The 19614-nt window shown below is 34.8% G+C and overlaps 3 protein-coding genes across 4 annotated transcripts; all 3 read left to right on the forward strand.

Moving 5' to 3' along the window:
* The first annotated feature begins 1078 nt into the window (after positions 1-1078).
* Positions 1079-7313, forward strand: LOC113754911 (DNA-directed RNA polymerase V subunit 5A-like). The gene is made up of 5 exons (XM_027299098.1): positions 1079-1179; positions 1681-2004; positions 4766-4942; positions 6176-6289; positions 7024-7313. Exons 2-5 carry the CDS (start codon positions 1735-1737, stop codon positions 7147-7149), a joined length of 687 nt encoding a protein of 228 aa, XP_027154899.1. The 5' UTR covers positions 1079-1179; positions 1681-1734; the 3' UTR covers positions 7150-7313.
* A 2603-nt stretch (positions 7314-9916) lies between these two features.
* LOC113754913 (AUGMIN subunit 1-like) lies at positions 9917-14834 on the forward strand. 2 transcript variants are annotated; one of them, XM_027299101.1, is made up of 7 exons: positions 9917-9927; positions 10422-10724; positions 11018-11150; positions 11234-11368; positions 11495-11618; positions 14289-14426; positions 14508-14834. In XM_027299101.1, exons 2-7 carry the CDS (start codon positions 10445-10447, stop codon positions 14613-14615), a joined length of 918 nt encoding a protein of 305 aa, XP_027154902.1. In that variant the 5' UTR covers positions 9917-9927; positions 10422-10444; the 3' UTR covers positions 14616-14834. The 2 variants fall into 2 exon arrangements, with proteins under 2 accessions (XP_027154902.1, XP_027154901.1); XM_027299100.1 differs by having other exon boundaries at positions 9923-9986.
* Positions 14835-16396: 1562 nt separating this feature from the next.
* LOC113754912 (putative methyltransferase DDB_G0268948) lies at positions 16397-18252 on the forward strand. Its single transcript, XM_027299099.1, has 2 exons — positions 16397-16765; positions 17227-18252. Exons 1-2 carry the CDS (start codon positions 16616-16618, stop codon positions 17863-17865), a joined length of 789 nt encoding a protein of 262 aa, XP_027154900.1. The 5' UTR covers positions 16397-16615; the 3' UTR covers positions 17866-18252.
* The last annotated feature ends 1362 nt before the right edge of the window (positions 18253-19614 follow it).

The following is a 19614-nucleotide window of genomic DNA, read 5'->3' on the forward strand; positions in this document are numbered from 1 at the left end:
AAGTTGAAGGTAAAATTCGTTAAATGTTCTTTAAAAGGTTATATTATCGTCATATTCTAAAAAGGATAAAAAAATAAGGTGCAAAGACAATTTTAAATAATTAACTCTATCGTACCTAACTAGAGGTGTCAATCGAGTCTCATGAGTCGGATTTTGAAAAGTTAAAATCAACTCACAAACCAAAATATAATTTTCAGGCTTTTGAACTTGGGTTTCAGGTTTGTTGTGTGAGACTCATACATGATTCATCAAAATACAAGAGTTTCGGGCCTAATTTGGGTCCAATAGAAGCTTACAACTAATCTATAATTTTATACATGGCGTGTACATAATATTTATTTTGTTTAATCAATATATATATATTATATAAATTATGTACATTATAATGTATAATTATTAAATAATATACATTACAGTGAATTAAAAAAATAAGTACTTATGTACTTAATTGGTTGGGTTGACATTTAATCGGATCGAGCCTCATCAAGTATAAAGTCAACTCACAAATTAATTGGGGCTCATTTTGAAGTTCAAACTCAACCAAACCCAATGAAGTGTAAGACTTGATTTTAATTATTTCAAGTTGATTGGTGTTGATCTAACCCTATTGATAGCTCTATACTTAACCTTATTCCATCCTTTTGCAAAAAAAAAAGAAAAGAAAGAAATATTATCTCACTAGCTCTATACTTAACCTTATTCCATCCTTTTGCAACAAAAAAAAAAAGAAATATTATCTCACTTATCCTAAATGTTTAGGCACATGTAATTTTTAGATTTTATAGAAATATTTTTGATATTTATATGTGTCTTTTATTATAAAAACACATCGTTATCATATGTTGTTTCACTTTCATAGTTAATATCATTAAAAATTTTTATCATTGTACTATAAATATGTTTTTAATCATCATTTTATCTTTTCAATCAATTTTTTTAATCACACACCCATCGTATCAATAAAAATACTACAGTATTATTTTTACAAACAAAACAAAACTTGAATTTTTTTTTTTCAAATCATCTTATAATCCAAACAGTACAGTCTCAAAAATGCTAGTTAAATTCTTTTTTTTTTTTTAACCTTTTGTCCATTTTCCGACCACGGTCTCTGGTTTTAAGGCCAAGGGCTTAAACCCTACGCTCAATCCTCAATACTGCAAGAGATCACCGGCACAGGCAAGCTCTCTCACTTTCTCCTCCTCCCAACATCTTTCGTTCTGCTTCTTTCTCTCCAATGTGTTGCCTTTTTGTGTATCATTTTATCTCCAGCAAGATAAAAGCATTTTTTTGTTTTGGTTTCTTGAAAGTTAGATATTAGTTGCTACAATCCCTTAATTGGTTGATTGTTTAGTTTCTAATCTGTTTTTGGTATGGAAATGCATTAGTTTAGTTTTGGGAAGAGAGTGTAATCTGCTTGAATATGTTTATGGTATTTGTGCCTGCGACAAAATTACTCTAATTCTTGATGATACAGGGTCTAATGGCATAAAAATCTAAGAGGGTTTAGTGTGACTTCTTCTAATGGTAATTATTTATCTGGTTAAATGTTTACTTTATCTAGCTGTTAATTCGAAGAGGTTCATTGACAATTGAAATGAGGATAAGGCGGAAATCCCTATTATAATTGCCCTTGTCGAACTGCCCTGAGTTTAATGGTTAATGCTTTCTTGCATTCAGGAAGAAGAAAAAAAGAGCACAACTTGCCTAGCTGAAAACCCGGTGAGAAAAGCTATGGATGTCGGTGGGAAAATGGAAATGGATGTAGATGGGGAGAGTTACCCGAGGTGTTTGAGCAGCTATATCGACGAGGGTAGCATAGAGTCTCATAGGTACTACTTGTCACGCCGAACTGTGCTGGAAATGCTTAGGGACCGTGGTTTTCTTGTACCCAATTCGGAGATTGGACTCTCTCTTCAAGACTTCCGTAATAACTACGGCCAACAGCCTGACATTGATCGCCTGAGAATCTCTGCTCTTCACAAGGATGACCCTTCTAACAAGGTCAGATTTTGAGTTCTGGTATCTTTCAAGTTGTGAAACGTTTGCCTTATGTTAGGTTGCTAACATTCATGATGAAATGTCAATAATGAATTCCTAGTCTGTCTGTGACAAGTTATTAGTTCTTGATTTGTTATATTTCAAAAATCTAGAACTCAAGACTTGCATGGTTTTTGTTTTTGTTAAAGTCTAGCACCTTTAGATGAAAATTGTTTCTTTTTTTTTTTTTCTCTTCTCATTGTTGTCCTATCAACTGTGCTTCTTTTCCTGTTATTTTCTCTGGCTCTTATCAACATGGCGAATAAAGCTCTTCATTTATCACACTCACCAATCTGTTATTGCTCCTTGTGAAAAGGTTACCCTGCTCGTAGATAATTGCGCCTGAGTTTTTCAATGTCAGATATTGATGTAGACCGATTCAGTCACCTCGGAATTGCATGAACAGCCATACTGGCATGATTTTTGTACATGATATTGTTTTGCTCTATGCTGTCTACACTAGCAATTGAAATTGAAGGAAGTACTCAAAGTATTGCTTTGTTAGAGTTTAACAGTTTTTTTTTTTTTGTAAAACCTATGTTACCGAGTCTCATTAAATGTCTTTCATAACAAGAAAGGTCTGACAGCCAAAATAATAAGAAGATGAAAAGGACTCATATTTTACACAGATGGTTGGCTGGACATGAGAAATGCTCTTAAGACAGTTGCCAAGAAAGGAAAAGCAATTGTCTGAGCCTTGAGGAATCACCAATGCTGCTTAGGTTAGAATGGTTATGTAGGTTTTGATTTCTTAATGTATCTGAGAACATCAAAGTTGTGCTTGAGAACTATATTCTTCAAATTTTACTGGAATTAAAAGGGTTCACACATGTCATAGAAATTTTAGTGCCTTCAAGATAAGTTATAATTTTCTTCACCGTCTTTCTAAGGGAATTCAAATTTGGCCCATCAAATGTCTGAAATATTGGATATATTCCATTTGCTGGAATGCTGGATATATCTATTTAAATTATTATTATTTCCTTTGAAATCTTGGTCTTATGATTCTTTCCAATTTGTACAGTTTCAACTTTGTGTATACTCCTCCATCTGAATGAATTATGGTAGTGTTATCCCTGAATCTAGCATTCCATCCAATTTGAGGACCTAATTGAGGTGGAATCTTGAGGGTTTATTTGAGATTCAATTGAATCTAAGCTCATTAATTTAAGCTCTAAACCTGCTGTCATAAAATAATAACAATGACATGCAGTAAATGGAATCCTGCGATGAATTTACCGGTATAGCAATTAAGCTATGCATGCAGGCTGAAGAGAGTTGGAAAAACTGGAGTTGGCACTCACAGAAAAAGATAGAAGTTAAACAGATAGCTGGGGATGTCTTGACTTAGTTTGATAGACCAGCTAAACCTCTAGAATCCTTCTTATTGGTTTCTGCAATAGAGTCCATGAAGACCTACTGTTGAGGTTAAAACATAGCCTGCAGCTCATGATCTTCCAGAAAAGATCATTGGTTCTTCCTCTATGAATTCTGAGATTGACAAGATGGGTAAATGGAAATGCTAAATGAAGTTTGCAATGAAATCACTGAAGAGATTGGAGATTTAGTAACTGATTTAAGATATGAATGCCCTGAAGATAACAAAGATGCATTACAAGATTGCAAATGCTCAATTAACAGCTCTCTGCGATTCAGATAGCACATTTTTCTTGTGACCTCGTACCCAAGTCACACTTGAAATATGTTTGAAGAAAAAGAATTGGAAGTAGCCACTGCAGAATCATGAGTGCAGCACTTTTAAGCAAGTTCTGTGTGTTTTATCTGTTCCAGAAATTTGTTTACTCATCCCACAGAAGTTCCATTCAGAAAATGACATGTTAAATGTTTCGAACTGTCTTTAACTACAGCATAGGAAAGTCTACCTCAGTTTTTCTACTTCTGGTTCTTTAACATCAAGTCTGATTCTTACTATTTTCAGAATTAGCATTTATCTGGAACTGGAGAAGAACATCTGTGGTCCTGATGCTTTGAAATGTGACTGAAGCAGACAATGGCATCTATGTCAATGTGGCATGGTCTGAAATGGCTGATTGTCAGGAGTCAAATAGTACCATGGACATATTGCGAAGTCCCCCTAGTTACTTTGCACACGATGTCCACCTAGTTACTTTGTACCTTTCTTTTCTTTTGATTATAGCCCTTGGTATTTTTTGTTCGAGTGATAGAAATCTCGACTTGGTTAATGGTTAGTGGAAATTGAAGTAATTATAAGGAATGTTTTTTCATGCATTTTCTTTTGTTTTTATTCATTTCAGTTGCTCTTTATGTGAGTTTAAAAAACAAAGTAGTTTTTGATATGTATCTGATTGCTAGTTTTCAATTTGAAATTCCTTTGCTTCTTCTTGTTGTTTCTTTAGCTCTTCACGTTTTATATGCTCAATCTTCAAGCCTCTTAAGAACTGAAATAGGAGGGATAATGTGGTTCCATGTGTGTGTGTCTATCTCTTTCTGATTTGGCTATTCTGCATTTGATGATAGGTCAAGATTGGGAGAAGTAGAAGTTTACTCCCCTTTTCTTGACATGCCTTGGACAAATTCTTGAATATGCCCTTAAACAGCACTGCCTCTGGTTTCTTTATAGATTTAAGATGCTGAAGTTAAGATTATTATTTGGTCGAATGTTTTCTTCTTCTTTTATATTTAGAAATTATGTACCATCATCAAATTGGGATACCTATTGAGATCTTTGAATTCTTGAATGCAGATTCTAGTCCTTTTCTGTGGGCCTAATGTGGTGAAAGTAAATGTAATTCGTGCTATTGCAAACCAAATCATGAACAAAGACACTCTAAGTAGGCTGATACTAATTGTGCAAAATCACATGACCAGCCAGGCTATGAAAGCTGTGGATCTCTTGCCTTTCAAAGTTGAGATTTTCCAGGTTGGTTGCCTTCTTTTCGCTGTTTGCATTTACCATTTATGTTTGAATATATTGGAATTTGGGAATGCTTGGCCTTTGAGCTGCTGCTGTAAGTATTCTTGCGTACCCTCTCCTCAAGGAACCTGTGAAATGAAGGAACTTTCCAGCAAAAAAATTTAGAGCACTTGGAGGTTTATGCTTTCCATGTGATTTATGATATTTTTCCATTTTACGTTAGAATGTACTAATTACTCAAGGAAGCTCTAAGCATGTTCGAAGCTGTTTTAAGACTATGCATGATTTTGTCATTCATTTGGTGTAAGGTGAGTTTGGATTTTGTGGATAAAAATTGGAATAAACAGGCTTGGAGAGGGAAAAAGAAAAAGAAACAGACCGTGCATTCAAATCGTGAAAGTTGCTACCGCCAATGAATCAGCATGCTATAGCCACTACAACTTTGCATTGCAATCATCTTCCAGTCTTTATTTCTTGCTACTCTATTTGGTACCTGCCTATAATTCCAGTTTCCTCCATGCTCTCTTTGTCGTCTGCAACCATTTTTTCAACTCTAAGCCTCTGATGGAGCAGTGAGTAATATATGTCACTCCCTTTTTGTGATTTTAGAAAGTGCATCAAAGAATTCGGCAACCCTTGTGTTTGCTCCTGAATGTTTTTTTTCCAAAATAATTGGGCTTTTAAATTATTAGGGCTGTTGTCAGTTCTTCGTTTTCATCCTCTACCTGTCTCTTTGTTCTGAAGCCAACAACTCTATTTGAACGGACCCAACCAGGTATAGTCAAAAATCGAACTTGTTGGGTAAGCTTATTTATATGTGTGAGTCTTGCATACTCTATTCTAGCATTGTTAATAGCTATAATTGGGAAAAGTATTTAAAACTTCTTAGAGTTGAATGTTACTTTGTTTTGGTGTGAATGACTTTCCAAGATGATAAAGAGGGAGATATTTCAGTGGCCACTACTTTCTTATATTGATATCTAGAACTGACACTCTCCTATGCATGCCAAGGAGTTAGGCTGCTTAAGTAAATGACCAGATGTTCTTGCAAAAAGCTAAGTTGGTTATGTGAAAACAATACAAGATACACTTAAATGTGCTTCTTTCATCTCCTAAGAGTCCCAGACAAAGCAAGATGTTGATCAAAGTGGAAGCCTCATTTACTCAATGATTTGAATATGTATTATGATTTTTGACTAATAATCCATGTCATGCGCCTAATATCTTGCCATGCCTCAGATTACTGACTTGCTTGTCAATGTCACTAAGCACGTTTTGAAGCCAAAGCATCAACTGCTAACTGAAGAAGAGAAACAAAGGCTTCTTGAGAAGTATAACATAGAGGAGAAACAGGTTGGTGTTATTATGGAAGTGATATAGAATTTGTTTTCTTATAGTTTTACATCTCTAGGTGCAGAACATGGTTCTTGCAGCATGTTGTGGCGGCAGCATTTTCTTAAAGTTTCAGAAATGTGCTGCAACCTTTCAAGTTCTTTGATGGTATAGTGAGAAACCAATGTTTCTTGGTATTAATGTACCCCCGTGTTCTAATTCGTAAAATTATCTGGTTGACTTATCTTGATGTTCATTCTGAATAAATGTACTTTGTCATCAACCTAGAAATGCTGATTCTGCTCATACATATTTGATTGATAAGATTCATTGATCCCCAAGTCACATTTTCTGAGAGCTTCTCTGGAGACAATGTTTGTATCTTGTTTATTATTCTCCACTTTTTATCAATTTGTGGATCTTTATTTGGTTTTCTGCCTATTCTTTTATCAGCATCTGCTTCTTTATTAAGTACTCTTATTGAAATATTCCAATCTTTTCAAAGGGCATATGGTTCATAACATCTGATATTCATTTCTTCTTTCCTCAGACAAGATTTTTGATTCCCGGACTAGTTGTATATGCTTTCTGAAAACGTTAAAAATACTTCCAATGTGAAGTTTATGTCTGAGATTTCACCTGAGGCAGCTTCACCCCCCCCGCCCCACCCCCAAAAAAAAAAAAAAATCTGAGATAGCTGTTGTTTCATTCTTAAATCGGAATTTCTCTGACATATCCACTAAACCATTTTTCAGCTCCCGCGGATGTTGCAAAAAGATGCAATTGCTCGATACTATGGACTTGAAAAGGGGCAGGTGTTGAAGGTTACCTACAATAACGAGATCACTGAGACGCACGTTACCTACAGATGTGTTTGGTGATCATAGATGTTGAGCTCAATCTTGCCCTGAATGTTTGTAGAGATGCTATCTGTGGACTGCTAAATATTAATAGTCCTGTAAATTCTTCTAAGTGCTGCAGAAAGTTTATCAACTCTTATGTATTGTTAATGTTTTAATTGCAGATTCCTCTCTCTCTCTCTCTCTCTCTCTCAACTTTGGATTGTTCTATTTGCTTTTGCTACTCTTTCTTTTTTATATCCATTCCTTTACTACCATCAGGCGATTTAACTGGATGGCGATATCTTTCTGTTTAACTATTAGCTGGTTATTAAAGGCTGATTTGAGCATGTTGCTGCTAGGTTATATTTGAACTGGGAAGATTCATAGGGATGTTTGCCGAGTCCTTTTACTTTTTATGACCATGTTCAGATTCAAAGTATTTGATCTTGTTAATGGTGATCAAAATCTTATATCAGAAGTCTAAGCGTAAACGGCCAAGCAGTACACAATTTCAATATTCCTGCAGGACAGTTCAGAGGCGAAATGTGAGGATTGTTGCTTCAAGATAAAAGTCTGCAAAATTAGGATCCTGGTTAGGAGCTGCCTCAAACCAGTCCAACGGCCTAATCTGTAATGCATCTGCCATGCCTAATTTGTTTCCACACCGTCTACCTGGTTGCAACATTTTTCACACAGATTTACGATAAGAACTGAACAAACCAGTAGTACTTCACTAAGGCTTTTGAGCTGTTAAATACAGTGTTTTCAGAACCGGACCGGACCGGCCGGTTCGACCGGTTGGACCGCGAACCGGCCATGTCACCGGTCCGGTCTAATGCTAAAGCCGGAAGTTCATGGAGAACCGTTGAAACCCGGACGAACCGTGTGAACCGTTAAGAACCGTGAACCGGCGGTTTTTTAAATTTTTCAACAAAATACCAAGTATGGTGTAGCCATGATTCGAACCTAGGTCTCCAGGTTTACATATGACAATCTTACCGCTAGACTATAGTTAAGTTTGTTGAGAATTCTACTTGACTAAAAAATATATTAAAACATCAAGTTCTTCTCTTATTTTTTTTTGTTCAATTTTTTCTTCTTAACCATTTTTAACCCAAATATCCACAACAAGATTTTCTCAAGTCTTCACCATTATTATCAGGTTATTATCTTTAGCAGATTGTAAACAAGTTGAAAATTTCAACTTTTCTTGTTTTCCAACATCTTGGTAAGTTTAAATTTTTTCTTTTCAAGGCTTTTTTTTCTATATTATTATCTTTAGTTGATTTTTTTGCATTTTCTTCTTTTTCCCCTCAATTTTCATATGTTTCCCTCATTTTTTGTTTTATTTTTATTTGATTAATTAAGGATGAAATTTTTGCAAAAGTAGTGCACATCCATGTAGGAATTGGGTAGGAATTACAAATAATAACATTGGGCTGGTAAAAAATATGGTAGTTGGCACATAATCGAAGCTATTGATAATTGAATTTAAAATAATTAATGGTATAGGATCATTGAATTTAATATAACATGTTAATTAGTAATGTTTAGTAGCAATTAATTTTTTATGTGTTTAACTGTATATTTGTTTTTAAAAAATTTTTATTTTTTTTTTAGTTTGAGCAATTAGATTATATTTTTATAATCAAATTTTAACTTTTTCAGCTTAAGTTGATTAAATTGTGAAGGTGGTGTGGTTGCTTATCATGCCACTCATAAAAGTTTGCTATTCAAATGGTTTGTCTTAACTTGAACTCTTTTATGGATTTTTTTAAGGGTTGTAAAAGAATTTCAATATTTAATTTATTTATTTTTTGTGTTTTTATTTGTGATAATTGGTGAACATTTGGATTGTATCTATTTATGTTTATAATGAATTTATGAAAACTTGTGGTGAATTATGATATTTTAATTATATTTATCATTCCATGTTTTTATGTATAACTTTTACGAAATTTATTATTATCATAACTTAAATTAAGTTATGTTGGTAAAGTTCAAGTGTAGAATGAAAGCTGCTTAGTACTTAACAAAAAAAAAAAAAAAAAAAAAAAAAAAAACAGTGAACCTATGAACCGGCCGGTTGGACCGGTCGGACCGCGAACCGGCAACCTCTCCGGTTCACTGGCCGGTCCGAGTTTAAAAACATTGGTTAAATAAAAGAATGGCCTTAAAGGGAAAATCCATCCTTCAATAATGAACTGGACAAACCAATAATGCTTTGCTAATCCTTGGAGATGATTAATGTTAGAGATTTTTAACAATTGGTTGGACTAACTTGTGATTAAGAATTAAAGCTCATTGGTCTATGGTCTTAGCTAAAAAAAAAAAGGATAAAAGAGTTAAATTTCTTGATTTGAAAGCTAGCAATCACTCTTTGTTCTTAAAAAGAAAATAAAAAGTTTAATTATCGCCCTAAATTGTAATAATAAAAGTAATTTTGTATTAGTCCATTTTAACAAACACCATATAATATAAATGTAACTGGCTATAAAAATAACTTGTTCGGACCGTAGAATACAAATGTTTTGAAGAATTCTTCAAATTATGAACAGGACAAGCGTACAACTCTCTTCCACTATTGTGAAAATAGCTTGGCATAAAATTTGAAGATAATACCTAAAAAAAAAAACAAAATTCGTGATAAAATGCGTTTTATAGATTCAAGACCAAAGTTTTGATTTTTCAAAAAATCGGAGACTATTTCAGCAATTTTCTTAAAAGCAAAGGTTGTGCTTTGTGAAAAGATGTTTAAAATACTCTCTGAAGCCGGCATTTCTCACTTCAAATCTACTCAATAGACTTCTTCATCAGGTCGCTCGCTCTCTCTCTCTCTCTCTCTCTCTCTGCAAATGTGTGCAGATTTTCTTTTGGTCAGTAACTTTATGTATATTTGGGGTTCATATGATTAAGAACCCAAAATTTCATCTTAAAAACTTCATTTTTACTCAAAATTTCCCGGACCCATTTGAGAAAACCTCAAAAGTAACCTTCCAAGTCCACCTCATTTCCCCATAGTTGGCCTCTTCTCATGAATTTTTCTTCTTTGATTAGTCATTTGTTACTGACTCAAAGTCCCTGCTTAAGGAATTCAACAGCATTAGTACTTACTTTTTTTTTTTGATATGTTGTTCCATAGTAATTTAAAACATGGTTTTTTCTTTTTCTTTTTTTGGGAAAAAGCATTTCAGATAACTAATCCCAAAAATGGGTTTTTGCATCTTAACTTTTAAACAGCTATTTGTCCCATAAATTTCCGATCTTGATTCTCTGATTTCTAATTTGTTAATTTTATTTTGTTCTTATAGGTCTGAGGGGAAAAAGAAGAGAAATGACTGAAATTGTTGGTGGAGGAGATCCTTCGCCCTCTGTTACATCAGAAGCATCAAAGAATAGCAGTAGTGGGTTCGATGCGAATCGAATTGCTGAAGTGAAATCATGGCTTGAATCCCAATTCAGTGCAGTTGGAAAAGAAGTCCCTGAATTTGAGTACACCCCTAGAAGCATTGCTCATTTGCACAACATTGCCACCATTTCCCAAGCCAAAACTCAAGCTGCTTCTATTGTTGCCAATGACTTTCGCCAGAAAGCAACCGAATATCGCGCCCAAGGTCCTTGATTCTTGGACATATGCTTTTGTTATGCCTTCATTTAATTTCTTAAATTTCTATTCCATGTTTATATATAATTACAGTAAATTTTGTGTTCTTGTAGTTTTAGATATCATATTATAAACCAGTGTTGTTAATTTAACGATGATGTTTAACTGTGTGCAGCCATGCTTGTAATAGGAAGTATTGTTTACTGACCTTCACAGTTAGAAATAGAAGGAAAACGGCTGCATTAGTCTTTGGGACGTTGTTTCATTTTATTGGCTCTAATGTTTATTGCTCTGTGATTGTAGCTGTGAGGATACGAGAGATATTGGAGCATGTGGGTTTGGCTCAAGAGAGTTTACCATCAAATGTGGTGTCCTCTGCACAAGTTCTTGCCAGTGTAGCTGATTTACTGAATATTAGAGATACTGAATTAAGTAGGTGAGTTTTTTTTTTCCCAATTTAATTCAATTATGTATTCCATTTTAAGTGCCAATGAGCTTAGCTTGTGGGGGAAATTTTAGTTTCCTTGTAGCAATGGCAGATCTTTCCTTAAGGAAAACTGCTGTAGAAGAGAAGAGGTCTAAAGTGCAGCAGGAGTCAAAAGTACTCCTCGATTTTACTCGCAAGGCAATCTCAAGGTTGACTTATTTAAAAAGGTAAATCTTCTTCTGCACCATCTGGACAAAATTTAGGTTCCTTTGCTTGGATTTTCTCTAGGAGCAATAGTCAATGTTGAGCTTTGTGGTCAATTTGTACATTCCTAATCCTGTGTTTGTTTGTAGAATACTTGCACAACTGGAAGACGATATAGCTCCCTGTGAAGCAGAAATGGAAAGTCGCAGAACAAATTTGGCTATTATGGACTCGAAAGAGCGCCAGTATGAGAAACAGTATTCTAACTGCAAGGTAGTATCTTCTTTAGGGAACTTTACCATTTCTAAATGTTAGATAAGTTTTGTTTTATGGTTAATAGATGAAATGATAATGTGATGCTTTTCCAATGTGGTTTCTACCTGGCTTATGAAACTGCATTTTCTAATTTCCTTTTTATTTATTAATGTATCTATTTGCTGGATGTCACAAAAATTTTCAATGGCGGTTGGCGAGCTATATCTCTGTGCAACGGCAGCTGATATTTTGGTTAATCCTACTTTGTGTACAAAGCCTCTATATTCTGAATAATGCCAGCATGTATTTTGCTTTTTAATTATTTTTGTACGAATACCTCTTTTCTTAATCTTGTCTGTACTTTTTAAATCACGTGAAATTGGAAAACAAGTTTAGGGTCCATGCAGTGGGATTTTTGAAATTTTAGCTATAAATTAAGGGGCAATGAAATTCTCACAGCCTTTTTAGCTTCTTGCACACCCCTACTAGGTGTTTTGCTTAGTTTACATGCTTGTCATTTGGTGTCAAAAATCACTCAAATGATGTGCAAGAAGCTAAAATGGGTGAGTGTTTGATACCTGCTGGAATCCAGAACTTTGGGCTTACTGGTGCATTTTGAGATGATATTGAATAATTCTGGTGAGACGCTCTTAGCCTTTTGTAGAAGGGGAATCAGGGAGCTGCTTGAATTATAGTTGTATATCTTTCCAGAAAGTAAGAGTGGATACAGGGCACCAAACACTGTTACCTTCTTTGATCAGCATATTTAAATGATTTTTAGTGTGCTGTATATTGGTCTTATAAGTTTGTAGTCTTCGTTGGGGGACAGAATGTAAATTGGTTAAAAAGGTGCATAGAAGTTATGTGGATTATTGGTTAGATGAGATTTACAGTTTTTTCAGGATCAAAATTCTGAAATTTGTTGTGTATAGAGTAGGATATTTCTGATTTTCTGCTTGGAAAACTTTTGGTTAATATTTCTTAGGGTTATGACTTATGATGTAAATGTTTCCATGTTCCAAGGATTTGCTCCTAGCATATAAATTACTCTGGCATATTCAATTAAAAGTGGCAAATAATCAGTGCTGTTTGGTAGAGCAGTGAAAAGAAATATGAGATGATAAGATGAATAGCCTTCTATTGGGTGGGAGATGGAATCTGTCGAGGTTTTGATATGGCATCAGGTGTAGTTGACCTAAGAATTTCAGAATTTTTGAGGATAAAGTGCCAATCCCGTCTGTTTTCGCAGTAAGAGAGGGCGTCTTGTTGATTTTGGACGAGTTTTGTGGTAATGGCATGTAACGTTGGTAGATAATGTCTGATATTACATGGCTGCTTTGATTTGGAGCTTGTGGTTTGTACGACTAGTTAGCTGTTAGCATTAGATTCTGTCTTCTTTGTTAAATCTTCTTTTCATGGTGTTAGAGGAGTAAAAGTAAATAGTTTATTTGACAGTCCTTGCCTTTATCTAAAGCTTCTGTAGTAGTTTCGTTATCCTTCCAAGTGAAGAACACTAAAGGAACAAGAGATAAATAATGGCCAGAGATTTACTGTAAAGCCCTTATTGATGATAGGAGAGGATATGATAAAAACCATATGACATATTTAGGTGACAATCCTCTCATGAAAAGGTGGCTTTCTTGGCCTTGGAAGCTTCAGGTAACACTAATTTAAATGGTGCAACCGTCTGTTAACCAAAATGAATACTCATGTGTTTTGCTTTAACCTACATAACTGATTTATAATATTTCTACATGTTTTTGTAGACTGTTATTGTATCATAGTCTTCAATTTCATGAGATCTTGCAAATTAAACTGAAAGTTTCAGGAAGCAAAAAGATATTTTCTTCATGTTTAAATCTTCTTTTAAGATGTGGAAGAAACAGATCTTTTTGCTTAATCTTATAGGGCCTTTTAGGTATTTGCTTATGCTAAGCTGACACATGTCATCTCAGTACTTTACTTCTGTAGCATAAGATCAACTGCATTGGCTTTTAGTGTTGAGTGACCTGCAACCATATAGTTGAGGTAGGCTATATTCAGTTGATTCATGATTTGTGCTTGAACTGTAGGTTTAGACATGTTTCTTTAGGTGCATTAATATGGAAAATATTGCTGATTTTAGTACTCTTTGTTCTGTTCCTTTTTCCTCATTGATATGAACTGTAGTCAAGGCATACTCTATAGGCAAGTGAGTGCTGATAAATTGATACATTTTAGGTGTTAGTTTAATTTAACATTAATTGGTATGAAATACCAGTTTCTTACTCTTACTCAAAGGTGTTAGACCCAAAAGATACATAAATTTATGGTGTTTTGGTCAAACTATTATCTGTAGTGTTTCATATTATTTGTGTCATTGTTTGTAAATTTTGCTGTTGAGAATTTGGTATATGTCCTTCTGAGGTTTCATGTGTTATTGAGATAACGAACATCATCTTTGGATTTGGTTCTGTTTTGAAGTTGCATCCTTCCTAGTTGTCCAACAGTAAATAATATAAATGGAAAATATATGCTAATTTTGGTTTCTCCTAGTTCTTTTTTGCCTTCTTTCAGTGATCTCTTATTCTCACCTACCAATATAAGTAACCTTGTAAGTACGAGTAAGCACCAGACCAGAGACTTGACCAAATTATAGCATTTTGTGCTGGTGGTACTTTATCTTAGAATTTTACATTTGTAATGCAGGCGATGCTCAATCGTGTGGGATACAGTCCAGAGATAAGTCATGGAGTTTTGGCCGAAATGGCAGAGCATAGAAAGGAATTGGAGAGAAAAACAAAACCTATACTTGACACCTTGAGAAGCTATCAAGACTTGCCGCCTGTAAGCTCATCTTTTTATCTAATGATTTTATATAGTTGCAATTATGCGTTCTCCTCTTACGTTTTGATTATTTTTTCACAGGATAAAGCATTGGCTGTATTAGCTATTGAGGATAAAAAGAGGCAATATGCTGCCGCCGAGAAGTACCTTGAAGAAGTCTTGCAGTCTGCTCTGGCTTCTAGCGGGTGACTTTTATGTGTATGTTCCCAAATGAATTGCTTATTAAGTTCTATTTGTTTTTAAATAGAGGGAAAGGACTGCTGTTTTGTTCTGTAAAGGTGTTTTTAATCGTATTATGGGAGAAGCTGTGATTGAATTGAGATAATTCATGTCAAATGATTAGAAAGATGCACAGTATGAAAGTAAAGAAATCTTTACTGCAATGAAATTGTGTATGCTTCATGATTATCCAATTCGCCTTCTGTTCGAACTTTTTGGCAGACAATTCAACATCTTCCTCTTAAGTGAGCATCTTTGAGGCTTTATTCTGTCTTGTTTACTGTGTTACTAATCTTTTGCTTTTGAATCTGATTCAAGTTTGGCTCGTGTTTCTGGGTTTGCAGCAAATAATAATTTGCTAGAATGTTATAAACATGGCAATGTCACCTACCTTGTGTATTGTAGAGGCCATATTGGGTTCATTCGGAGTAAAGACTATTGGGAAAATTTTGTGGGATTATTTATTTTAGCATTTTTATGATATCATGTGTGTGATACATTATACATACATAAGAAGGGCAGCATTTTGGCATATAATACAGCAGCAATCAAGATAGTAAAAGAAAATAACCACTTGTCCATTTCTCTGTACCTCATTTAAACTGTATAGGTCTCAATATGAGTCCTAACAGAAATCCTAAATCTGTGATACCTAACATAAGTTGTGAAGGGGACTCTCAACGCGTCATCAAGATGATTGAAAACTTTGAACCCGGTGATTCCCACTCTGGTATTCTTATTGAAGACGTCATTTTTTTGCTTGCACAATTTCTTGGCTTGGGAGATTTCTTGGGCTCTTAGAAATAACAATAAGGTTGCTCGCCTTTTAGCTAAGCATACATTATCAATTCCAGATTATTGTATGTGGACTGACTCTCCACCTTGTTCTATTATTGATATTAATAAAATGTTTCGCTCTTTCTATCATAAAAAAAAAAAAAAAAAAAAAAAAAAGGTTGTGAAGAGTTCTTTACAATCACAGAAACAGCAGTGACTTGTTCACGCGGAAAACTTTAGGATACAGACAAAGAGCCGCCATGACTTTGACCTACCAAGTGCCTTGAGACCTTTTAATTACCACTTCGACTAAACTTGCATCCTAAAATTCAAATCTAACCTTACTAATGTTCGCAATTGACAATAAGGTCCATTAGCAGTTAGTTTTATTTAGATTGTTACTGCTATTTATTATGAAATTAGTGGGTTTCACAATTTTTTTTGGAAATATTTCTATCAGTCAAAAATTAATTATTACACTTTTAATTGCCTATTTTTTTTTCTTAGTCAATCGGCAACCTCTACACTATCCCAACTCTAGCACACTCATTGAATTTTTTCAATTGTAGAGTGCAGGGTTTGAATCCTCCTCGACTCAATTCAAAGGGGGATTTTAAATTCCTTGTAGTGGCCAATTTGTTTGAGGTTTGAAATTCCCAACCTATAGTCCAAAGAAAAATTTTAAATCAATCATCGAGAACTTGAAAGGGATTAAATCACCATCAAACGAAATAGATGTATTATGCATCTGTTGAATCTTAAAAAAAAAGTCACGTTAAGTAGCAATTTCAAGATGCAAGATTTGAATCCTTCAATTCCTATTTGGCTAGGTCTAAGAAAAAGTCACATTAAATAACAGTCATTAAAGATAAAATTTGAACCATTGACGTTCCACTTACCTTGTGGTGGTCAAGTCAGCTCGAAGGTTGCCTAAGCGAACTTTGCTTCGTTTTAGTACCCTTTACCTCCAACTGCTTCTTACGACTATTTTGGATAGCGATGGCACCTGAAGAACATAAACCTATTGGTTAGGCCAATCAAATTCAAAGATCAGCACGCGGTTAAGCAAGTCCGAATCTAGCGTTTGCCACTATAAAAGGGCCACAGAGGCTTGCAACTGATCTCGCTCATCAGACAGCAAAAGAATACTAGCATTTGCATATAAGTTAACCCCCCACCACCGATCCACAGAGATGGCAGAGCGGTTTCTTAAGCAGGCGAAGGAGTACTCTGCCAGCCGGCCGATATATCCTGAGGAGCTCTTCCAGTTTGTTGCCTCCAAGACACCTTGTCACGACCTTGTCTGGGATGCTGGGACAGGAAGTGGCCAGGCAGCAACATCTGTAAGACCCCTTTCCTCCTTATTTTACCTTCTAATTTGTGTACGAGAATTAGCCTCATGGCTTCAAGGGTTCCCAAGTTATTAAACAAATTTCATATGTCAGAGATTTTTGTTATTTGGACTCACTGATAATATTTTTTTAGTTTCTTGCGCCATTTCACCAGTTCAACCTATTTATTGTGTTAAGGAAAAAATTTTGTTGAATTTCAATAGATACCTCATTTTTGATAGGCATGATTCTTGAAAACTCAATTTTAAAAGTAGACAAATTCCCCTAAAGTGGTCCTCCATGTTACCTTCTTGAAAACTCAATTTGAAGGTTTTGTCTGATGGGATTATAGAACCATATGAAATATGAACTCATATGGTAAACTAATTTCTAAGATAATAATTCCCAAATTTGTGAACAAAACTTTGATCATGTGAATGTGGCTTTGATTAATATTGGTGAATTTTTATCAGTTGGCCGGGATATACAAGAATGTGGTAGCCACAGATACAAGCCCAACGCAACTGGAACATGCTGTGAAGCTTCCAAATATTAAATACCATTGCACCTCTCCGAAGATGTCTATAGCTGAGCTTAAGCAAAGTATTGCAGCAGAATCCAGTGTTGATCTAGTGACCATTGCTACGGCTATTCATTGGTTTGATCTTCCATCTTTCTACCAACAAGTCAAGTGCGTTCTGAAAAAGCCCAATGGAGTAATTGCAGCATGGTCCTATACTCTGCCACGGATCAACAAAAATCTCGACACCCTTTTAACTAAATTGTATTACGTTGATGCTGCTCCATTTGGGTGGCCACGGTTGATAATGGAGGACAATTACAGGACCATTGACTTCCCATTTGAGCCAGTGGATGGACTTGAAAACACAGGGCCACTTGAGCTTAAAATGGAAAAATTGATCGATTTGGATGGCTATCTTACTTTGATAAAATCATGGTCTGCATACCAAGCTGCAAAAGAAAATGGGGTTGAGCTCTTGGGTGAAGATTTGGTGAAAGATTTTACCCTTGCTTGGAATGAAGATGGCAAACAAGAAAAGATTGCTACTTGGCCTGTTCATATGAGGATCGGGAAAGTTGGGAACCAGTAGTATTGGATGACTAACTGGAAAGAAAGCTCTGAAAGGTTCTTTCTAATACATGACACGTTCTTTTCTACTAATTGGATGCAGTACTAGTCTATTAGCTTGCGTTTTGCAATAACTCTGGAAAAGAGATTTGTTTTTCCTGTTCTTTGTAATGTTATTGTGTTTCCCTTTGTAATAAATTTTGCCTTTGTTATAGGCGGTTTACCTATTCATTTTCTTTTGTAAACCAGCATATAATATCTTGTTAGCCAATCAAAAGAGACAATAGATTTTCGAATGTTGTGAGTTTTAGATCGATTCAGTTGGTAGAGGAATGAATAGTTCAAGAATTCAAAGCTTCGAAGTTCCATCTGTGTATCGTTATATGTAAGCCCTCGAAGTTCAGGAAAATCCATACCCTCCTGTTCCTTCAAAAGTACAAGCAACAAACTGTCATGGAGTATGAGGGAAATACAGAAGTCGTGATCTAGAATACAGGAAAGGCGTGTTACAGCTTGAAGAAGGAGGAAGGCGTGTTCCAGTTTGTGTGAAAGGCGCAGCTGCTCAACTTGAAGAAGGAAGGCGTGACTTACAAATCACGCCTTCTACCTGATATAACAGAATTATGCTTCTGTTTGGCGCAAGTGGAGCTGATGATTCCAGAACTTTCCACGTGGCCTCACCTGATTAGCTAGTTTAGAAGTTAGTTAGTCTGGAAATGCCATAAAAGGCTGAAGAATCCGAGAGTTAGATAGATTTTTTGCCATATTATTTCCATTGATTGTAACAGAAATTGGCTCTGCCAATTTCCCTCTCTTTTCTCTTTCAATTCCTTCAATCTTTCCTTTTCGATCCTAAATCCATTGATTCTATTTCTGTAATTGATCTACCTATTGTCAATCAGAAACTGAAGTTCCAATATTCATTATCATTTCCTGTTCCATTTAGAATTGTCAAGGGTTAATTCATTTCTGCTGCAAGTAATCTGTCACCATTGCTGCATATTGGTCCAATACCATAACACAAACTGACTTTAATTTTCAATTCAGTCAAAGTTGAAAATCTTGATGATTTACTCAATTAATTCGGATTCATGAAATAGGAAGCAAAATCATGTGTAGAGTTCCAGACTTTGAAATATTAACTAATTTTGTTGCTCAAACTGGTTTGTATTGTTAGCATGGCCGGATGAATGAAATTATGTACCTAAAATGGCCCAAAATGCCAACGACTGCCATTGTCATTCGAACAAAGTATGTAAATTTGTCACCAATAAAAATCGATACAGGATACCTCGAACAGATTAGATAACATAGGGTCTATTCTCGATTGATTATTTTAATTGATTATAGATTCTGTTTTTAGGTAATAAGTTTTTGTGATATTTTTAGTTACTTTTGTATTTTGATTATAAATTTTTTAATTACTAAAAATGGTTAATTCGAAAATCACCCATGATTAGATAACATAGGGTCTGTTTTCGATTGATTATTTTAACTGATTATAGATTCTGTTTTTAGATAATCGATTTTTATGATATTTTTTGTGTTTTGATTATAAATTTTTTAATTACTAAAAAAGGTTAATTCCAAAATCACCCAAAGAGTAGCTTTTGCTGATTTTGATTTTGCTGTATAATCAGTTTCCATAATTAAGTGATATAATATATAAAGCAACCGAGAACAAGACCATAAAGTATTAAGGGTAAAAACAAAGCAAGAAGAGAATCTTCATTGTTTGCTAAGCAAAGCCTGACGGTACCAATACGAGTTG

Source organism: Coffea eugenioides, unplaced genomic scaffold (assembly GCF_003713205.1).
Source record: "Coffea eugenioides isolate CCC68of unplaced genomic scaffold, Ceug_1.0 ScVebR1_1103;HRSCAF=1902, whole genome shotgun sequence".
NCBI lineage: Eukaryota > Viridiplantae > Streptophyta > Magnoliopsida > Gentianales > Rubiaceae > Coffea > Coffea eugenioides.